Raw genomic sequence first — 9,183 nt, forward strand, 5'->3', positions numbered from 1 at the left:
AAAGAAAGAAAGAAAGAAAGAAAGAAAGAAAGAAAGAAAGAAAGAAAAAGAAAGGAGGGAAGGAAGGAAGGAAGGAAGGAAGGAAGGAAGGAAGGAAGGAAGGAAGCTGTGAGGCTGTCTGGCATTCTTGCAGCCAGCTTGTCAGCCAGGGTCAGCAAACCCATCAGTTTATCCATCCATCATTCAGCTACTCATCCTGGGCAAAATAATCCTGTGATCTAATTGTCACCCAAAGTTATTTCCTCAAAGAAGCCTCTTCTAGCTTCTGAAACCAAATGCCACATATGCACATATTCATGCCCACCCCACATTGCTCTAGGACAATCTATGCTCTGGTAGCTTTGTATTTCACAGTTCTTATCACTCCTAGTGGTCATATTTGTTCTTGAGATTATATGGTGTTTGATTTGTTGCCAGCTACATCATAAGCTCCACAAAGGCAGGGACCTGGTTGTTCTATTCTGGAGTGAGTGGCTATAGCTGGCAGTTGATCTTGTTCTTCAGGAGGTGGCTCATCAATGTGTCATGGCTTGCTGGGTGGACAGGACAAAACGCAGGTATATTTTAGCTAGGAGGAGCAGCACAGGTTAAGGTATGAAAGAGATGCCACTGTTTGAACTTAAGGTGAGAGGCAGTGATATGGGGAGAGGGTATAACCCAATCTAAGGCACATGTAGTTGAAGATGTAGGATCCATGTAGTAGGAAGATGTAGGTCCAGATCCTGTTGTAAGGTAGTTGGATGTCATCATTATTGACTGTGTTAAGTTACAATAAGAGTTGTGCATTAATAATAAGAAAGTGAAATAGAAAGACACTAGAGGCAGATAAAGCCAATTAGGGGCTACTAGAGATCCTTTACTTACCATGCCAACCTCTGCCAGACTATGAGGGGACAAAACATACCTACAGATGAGGCATAAATACACACAACTTGATGATCGGAGACACAAGGCAAGGCTGAGAGCCTGACTTGGCCCTCCTCCCTTTTCTCAGCATCATCACATACCTTGAGAAGTAGGAAGTCAGTGGGGTCCTAAAATAAAGCCGTAGCAGTGGGAATTGCCGTGATGTTCATGAATGCTCTGAGCAAACCTACTGATTCTTGTGTCCTCCCAGTAATGATGACAGCAGCTGTCAGCATCCAAACCTCTACAAGTCTTTCTGGCTCCCCTGCCCCATTCTGCCTTTTTTTCCTCTGTCTTATGTAAGGCTGACTTTTCTGTTGTGACTCAGAAGTTTCCATTAACTGAAGGTACAAACATCACCAGAGTCCCTTCCTAATAATGACTGGAAAACATTATTTATTTATTTATTTATTTACATCCCAAATACTGCCCCCTCTCCTGGTTCCCCCCTCACAGAGTCTCTCCCCCAACCCCTCCCATTCAAGTATGAGAGGGTAGGGCCTCCCTGAGTATCCCCCCACCCTGGCTCATCAAGTCTCTGTAGGATTAGGCACATCTGCTCCCACTGAGGTAGGACAGGGCAGCCCTCTGCTCCATGTGTGCCAGGGGCCTCTGTCCAGCCACTGTATGCTCACTGTATGTCGGTGGTTCAGTCTCTAGGAGCTCCCAAGGGTCCAGGTTAATTGACTCTGCTGGTCTTCCTGTGGGGTTTCTATCCCCTTCAGGGCCCACAATCCTTCCTCCTATTTTTCCATAAATGAGTCTTTGACCTATGTTCCTTCCAATGTTTGGCTGTGGATATCTGCATCTGATTCAGTCAGCTGCTAGGTAGAGCCTCTCAGAGGACAGGTTTTTGTTTTGTTTTGTTTTTCATTTTTGGTTTTTCAAGACAGAGTTTCTCTGTGTAGCCCTGGCTGTCCTGGAACTCACTCTGTAGACCAGGCTGGCCTCGAACTCAGAAATCAGCCTGCCTCTGCCTCCGAAGTGCTGGGATTAAAGGCCTGCACCACTAGTGCCCAGCCAGAGGACAGTTAAACTAGGTTCCTGTCTGTAAGTATAACAAAGTATCATTAAGTGTCAGAAATTGGAGCCACCCATGGGATGGGTCTCAAGTTGGGCCAGTTATTGGTTGGCCATTCCTTCAGTCTTTGCTCCATCTTTGTCCCTGCATTTCTTGAAGACTGGACAAATTTTAGGTAGAACATTTTGTGGATGGGTTGGTGTCCTTATTCCCCCACTGGAGGTCCTTCCTGGCTAAAGGAGGTGGCCTCTCCAGGTTCCATGTCCCACTGTTAGGCATCTCTGCTAAGGTGACCCACACTGACTCCTGGTAGCTTCCTCATTTCAGGTGTCAGGAAATACCTAGAGATTCCTCCCACATCCCCACTCCCAACAGCTGCAGATTTCTATTCGTTTTCCAGATCCTCTGGCCCTCTCTCCTGTCTCTCCCTATACTTGATCCTGAACCCCCACAATCTGCTCCCCAACCCCTCTCTTACCCTGTTTCCTCCCTCCCACTACCTCCTGTGACTGTTCTGTTCCCTCTTCTAAGAGAGATTCAAGAATCCTCCCTTGGGCCTTTCTTCTTGTTTAACTTCTTTAGGTCTGTGTGGTGTGTCATGGGTATCCTGTACTTTATGGCTAACATCCACTTATCAGCGAGTACATACCATGCATGTCCTTTTTGGTCTAGGTTACCTCACTCAGGATGATATTTTCTAGTTGACTGGATAACATTTAATCCATGGTTCCTCTCATGAGAAAAAAGCCATTTCTCCTAGATGTATATAGACTGTTCCTTTTTCCTCCCCATGATATTTCGTGAATTTAATAAAAGCATCATTAGTCATTAACTTGCTCCTTCAGTTACAGTACAAATGCTTAACTATGACAAACATTGGAACTGGATATTCAAAAACTATTTAATGAATGAAGCTGGATGTGGTAGCACTCTAGAGGCTGGGGCTGGAGGATTGCTCCAGTATGGGCTACATAATACAGGCCAAGCTAGACGACAAGATGAGACCTTGTCTCAAAAAAAGGTATTTGACTCATGGCATTATACGTGTTTTGAGAAAGGATAAAAGCTGGGGGGTGGAGATTAATGATACACTGATTCAGGAACCCCAACACAGAGTTAAAAGCTGATCCACCATGGGGAGAATCAAGGATTATAGATAAAGCCTGCAGCCTACAGAAGGTAGAAAGCTGTGGGTCCCTGTTCCGGAGGGCTTCCCACAAAGATCTCTGGCCTGGCCGGGTGCAGGGGGGTCCAGGCCAAGGGGATAGAATGCAAGCAGGGAGGGGGAATCACCTCCACTACCTCCACTGCTGCCTCTGCCTGGGTCTCCGCTGTTGCCACCCAGTTACTCCCAGGTGCTGCACATGTCTCTCTGCGCTGAGCCAGTCTGGGCTAGGCTGGTGAGAAGCCAGCTAGCTAGCAAGGAGGGGAGGGTCCTGAAGGTGCTTCGGGAGAGCAGATCTCTTCCCAAGTGTTACAGCTCTTGCGACAGAAACTCTCAGACAACAGGATGATTCTCACACACCTTTACTTCTCTCGAATAGGGTTCTTATATACAGTTTTGGTGTGGGTTAGGGTCTAACAGCAGATAATCCCTATTGGCTTGATCTGAGAACTTGGAGATACCTCATCTACATGACCTCTCTTTGGGAGGGGCTGTGGAGGGCTGAAGCTAAGTGAAAGGAACCAGGAGCAAGGTCGAACACTTACCGTCCCATTAGGGTCTGGGGTTCGAGGCCTGTGCTCAACCAGGTACCCGGCTACCTCTCACAGCTCACCGCCCCACAGAAAGATACACAAGAAAAGCCAGCTAAAGAGCAATACAGACTGGACTGGAAAGATGCTTCAATGGTTAAGTGCACTTGCTGCTCTTCCAAAGGACCTGAGTTTATTTCTCAACATCCACATCCACCTGTATCAAGCAGCCCACAACCACCTGTAATTTTAGCTCCATCTATTGTGGCTTCCTCAAACACCTGCACAAATGAGTGAATGCTATCATGCAAACATATATATCAAAGAGACCAATGCAAAAATGGCCAGGAATCACAGAACCAGAGTGCAGTGTCACCTCACAGAAACAGATGCCAGAAGATTGCCAAAAGCAAAGGGTAATCACTGTAGACAAGAGGTTCCTGAGAAACTGAAGGGGAAGAAATATGAGTTCCAGGCTATCCTAGGCTACATAGTGAAATCTTCTCTCAAAACCAACCCCAACCAAAAAATATACCATGGTTGTGCATGCCTATAATGCCAGCTCTTGGGAATCTGCAGTATGAGAACTATCAGGATTTTGAGGCCATCCTCGGCTACATAGCAAAACAGTGTCTCAAACAAACAAAAGGTAGCAAGTTAAGAGGTGTGCTGAATAGAACAAACTATGCCCTATAAGCTGACTTTAACCCACTGCCTGCCTCTACAAATATTTATTATAACATAATCATAGCCATGTGTTTAGTTTACAGATTATCTGTGGATGGCTATTTTTGTAGCCTGTAATTTCAGCTCCACCACACTATGGAGGCAGTGCTGTTTCAACAAAACCTGAGCAACCTGTAAGAACTAAAATATTTTTACTCTAACCCTGAAGTAGGGCATGGTGAAGCCTGTAATCCTAATATTTAGGAGGCTGAGGTAGGAAGGTCTCAGTTCAGAAACAAGCTTGAGTTATGATCTTGTATCAGCAATACATACAATTGGCTAGAGACGTGGCTCAGAAATTAAGAGCTCTAGCTGCTCTTCCAGAAGATACAGGTTTGAATCTCAGTACCCACATGACAGCTTAAAATCAAATATGAAGTTATCGTGGAGATCCAATGCCTTCTTCTGGTCTCCAAGGACACCAGACAAACATGTTGTGCACAGATATGCATGCAGGCAAAGCAATCATACACATAAAATAAAGGGAAACATCTTTTAAAAATCAATAAATAAAACATACAAGCACAGGTTGGAATGAACTAGCATATATTCAACTCAACTCACATATTGAGTCCCTGAGAATTAGCAAAGAAAACTGATCAGACTTCAGCCACCAGATGAACTAGTCTGGAGTCATAACTGTTCCTAAGGTGATGGTAACAGCCAAAGGCAGAGGGTTTACTTGTTGCTTGGGTTTTGTTGAATGCTCACGAAGGCCCTTCTTTTTTTACTAGTAAGATCCTAATCATTTTTCTCCTGGACTGCTTCAGTCACCTCCTAACTGAGGAAGGGTACTCCCTCTTCATTTTGGGGAGAGGGGCTTTTATTTTGTAGTGCTGGAAATCAAACCTAGGGCCTCACTCATGTTAGGCAAGCATACTACTACTGAGCCACATTCCCTGTTTGAAACAGGCTTTACTGCAGGCCAGACTATTCTCCAATTCACTAGGTATCCAAGGTAACCTTGAACTCCTGATCTTCCTGCCTTCAACTCCAAGCTCTAGTATGATGGGCATGTGGTACACCTCACCCTGCTTTCTAAGTAAAGTTCTCTAGTAACCAATCCCAAGGTCATGGCTCCTCGTAGTCCGTGGCTCCCTTCTCAGCCAGTCTGCACAAGTTATCTCACTTGGATTTGTTCCAATTTACCCAAGCAACACTTTAAAAATGATAGAGGAAATCTTAAAAATGTTGCTGTTTTGCTTATCATTGTAGTTAACTCAAGGATCATTCAACAGAGTGTGATAATATTTCCCATCCCAACGTGGATTTAAAAACAGCAACAACTGGGAGTAGTTCGATAGTAGAGTGCTTGTCCAGAGTGCACAAAGTCCTACATTCCATTTCTAGCACTGAAAAAGAAATAACAAGAACCTTGTTGATAGGAGATTTTCTGTAAAATGTGGATCACTGGGGCAAAATCAATTTGGAATACTAAAATCGTCTTTGACATTGCATGGAGTATAATAGTTAATATATCATAGGATCTGTAATTCCCATAACAATATTATCTGCATAGCTTGTTTAACCTACCACCCTTAACTCCAGACCAAGGAAGTTCTTATAAGAAGCACGAATGAACAGCAGGGCAGTGATGGTACACACATTTAATCACAGTACTTGGGGGGTAGAGGTGGATCTGAGTTCAAGGCCAGCCTGGTCTACATAGTAAGTTCAAGGACAGCCAGTATTACACAGAGAAAACTTAGAGAGAGAGAGAGAGAGAGAGAGAGAGAGAGAGAGAGAGAGAGAGAGAGAGAGAGAGAGAGAGCGCAATATAAAAGAAACAAAAAAAGAAACACCAACAAGGGACTGGAGAAATGGTTAAAAGCTGCTCTTTTAGCGATCCTAATTCAATTCTCAGAACTCACATAGCAACTCACAACTGTCTATAATAGGATCTGATGCCCTCTTCTGGTGTGCAGAAAACAATGCAGAGGAAGCATCCATATACATGCATAAATATTAGTTTTTAAAGAAACATCAATAAATTGGCACAGTGGCTCATGCATGTACTTTTAAAGGAAGTACAGAACGATTTTAAATGAAGAGAGAAGAATTGCTAAGCGCCTGAGGCCAACCTGGGGTTATAAAGTCTCTGACTCAGACTCTGTTGCCTGCCTTTGGATGTTCCAGGGTGGGTTTGTACTCAGCAGGGGCCGCCTCTTCTTCATGGAATGGGAGAGGGGGTGGGAGGGTGGAACTAGGAGAAAAGGAAGGAGGGGGCATCAATCAGGATGTAAAGTGAATAAATTAAGTAATGAATGAAAAAAGAGACAAAATAGGTAAAGTAAATTCCAAGCTATCCAGAGGTACAGAGTGAGAATTCTGTCAAAAGAGAAAAAAAATCAGTGGCCATTTCCAGACCACTTTGGAAAATATAGAAAATAGGGAGGAGGTCAGGAAAGTCCAAACAGGACTTAAATCAGAAAAGGTTTGTTGCTAAAGTCACAGGACTCCATTCTAACGAATGTTGTATCCAGGGAGTTCATTTGAGTGTTGTCAGGACCTATGGAGAGAAGCAAAGGGTACTTCATGCAGCCAAGGTGCTTACATTCAAGGATATTCCAGGCCATCCCTCAGCCTAGCCTAGATTCGCAGCTTCACCCCCACTCTCCCAGCTGGCCCACACATCTGCTGAGCTCTGACAAATGTAAATACAGCCACAGAGCAGTCACATGATGTTACATAATTTTAGTCTCTTTCAGTAAAGGTGGTTCAGTAAATGCGTGAGTAAAGGTTTATTTAATGCTGATACCTAAAGAAGCATTTACTACAGAGAAATATCCACGTCAGAGGAAACTGCGTAGCCATGGACTCAAGTACGGTTTAGAATGTGTGGTTTAGATGACGACTCAGTATGTCTTTTCTTTGTTACTCTCCTCCCAGAAATGTTTCCCTCCCACCTTCTCATGGCTTTATGTTTTGAACCATCTCTTCCACAGCCTCTGGTGCTGTTGATGGAGTGGCCTGAAGCCACCAACTTTGCCTGCCTGATTGCGGGGTACTGCCGCCTTCTGCTGGATTCCAGGAAGATGGTCTTCTCCAGGCCTACCAGCCAGCCTCTTCCACCTCCAATGATAAAGGCAGGTAGGGCTCAGCCTCGGTTTTTTTTATATATATGTGTGTGTGTGTTTTTGTGTGTGTGTGTGTGTGTGTGTGTGTGTGTGTGTGTGTCCTTCTGGACTCTGAAATCATAGAGGAAGGGACTCCACTGCCCTAGTGCTTAGCTTGTGCCAGCAGCGCCAGCCTGTTTGGCAACAGTCGGAACTGTAACACACACCGTATGGCCATACCTCACTGGCAAGCACATAGAGCATTCACATGTCCCTGTTCCACAAAAGACGCCTGTGACAACACACTGTGGTTGACTCCGTGGATATGTGTAAGATGAAAGTAACAATCACATGATAGAGCCAATTAAATACATACCTGTAATGACACATGATTGCAATGCCAGCTACCAAGGAGGTAGAGGCAGAAAGAGTTCAAGGCCAGCCAAGGCTACATTAAAAAAAAAAAAAAAGAAAGCTTTTCTTGAGAAGGATTATAATGATTGTAAGGCAGAGCTTTGGTAATCTAGGAGAGAATTCTGTCTGTTCTGGCTTTGGTGAAGTAAGGTTGAAATTAAAATAAGACTTCCTTTTTGTTCGTCACATTCAGGATTGACAGAGTGTCTGAAGTTTGACTGTCACTGAAGGCTGGGGGTGGGGGAGACTGGGCATGCCCAAAAGAAGGCCTGAAAATAGATGGGAGAGGCCTGTAAAGAGCAAATGCAGCCTCTAAGCAAATGGCTTCCCAGTTCGGCTACTTAGTATGTGGCTACTTCTAAGAGACATTCTGGTGATGGTACAGACAGAGGCCTTGGGGGGAAAAAGCTGTCCGGCCTGAGTGTTCCTGACCAGAGGGTGCAGAGGGTGACAGAGAACTGGATTCTTCAAGTGGTAGTCCTCAGGCTCACCTATGCACAGGAAGTCTTCCTAACCCCAAACATCACAGACAGAATGGGAGCAACACCCAGGATTCACCCTTGTCATAAACTGAACACTTAACCCACTTGCCCTTGCCACTTGATGATATTATTAAACCTGCAAGACTTTCTTGGCTTCAGGTCACCGCACCTGATGGAGACTATGCTATCTAAGAGTAGAAACACATTCCTGGCAGATGACCCAGCCCTTAGAAAGCTGAGTATCACCCATTTTAAACATTGTTCTTTATCACGAACAAGTCAGTCACATGCACAGCAGGCCCAACTTTTGACCTCACACCACTGTTCACAGCAATCGAAAGGCAATGCATCCCATGCAGATTCAAGAAAGGATTGGTGGTCCCAAAGGAAGGGATTTCCACACAGTAGATGAAAGGAACTGAATTGGAACAGGAAGACACTAGGGGGTGAGAGTTTGCATGGCTCCAGATGACTAACTCAAAGAGGCAGCTGTGCTTTGCAAACTTACAGATGGTCAAATGTTGGAAAAAACCATTGTTAGCATTCTCAGTGTCACCTGTGGTCCTCTTCTGGCTAATCACATCCAAGTAAATTGTACCTCTTACTGAGCACAGAGGGGGGCTACGGGGAGGAGGGAGAAAAGGAGAAGGCAGAAGGACGAAACTGGAGCCAGTCAAGGAACAGGTGGGACAGTGAGAGCTATTTGGGAGTCCATTTTGAGAGAGCAGTAGCTGGGCGGTGGTGGCGCACGCCTTTAATCTCAGCACTTGGGAAGCAGAGGCAAGCGGATTTCTGAGTTCGAGGCCAGCCTGGTCTACAGAGTGAGTTCCAGGACGGCCAGGGCTATACAGAGAAACCCTGTCTCGAAAAACAACAACAACAA

The 9,183-nt window shown here is 44.9% G+C and overlaps 1 protein-coding gene across 1 annotated transcript in view; it reads left to right on the plus strand.

Moving 5' to 3' along the window:
* The window catches only part of Frmpd3 (FERM and PDZ domain containing 3), a 95,910-nt gene that overhangs the window by 70,297 nt on the left and 16,430 nt on the right, over positions 1 to 9,183 (plus strand). Inside the window, exon 13 of the mRNA XM_028767494.1 lies at positions 7,294 to 7,438. Within this exon, the coding sequence (XP_028623327.1) occupies positions 7,294 to 7,438 (145 nt within the window). The remainder of the gene's footprint in view (positions 1 to 7,293; positions 7,439 to 9,183) is intronic.

This window comes from Grammomys surdaster, unplaced genomic scaffold (assembly GCF_004785775.1).
Source record: "Grammomys surdaster isolate TR1022 unplaced genomic scaffold, NIH_TR_1.0 173, whole genome shotgun sequence".
Taxonomy (NCBI): Eukaryota; Metazoa; Chordata; class Mammalia; order Rodentia; family Muridae; genus Grammomys; species Grammomys surdaster.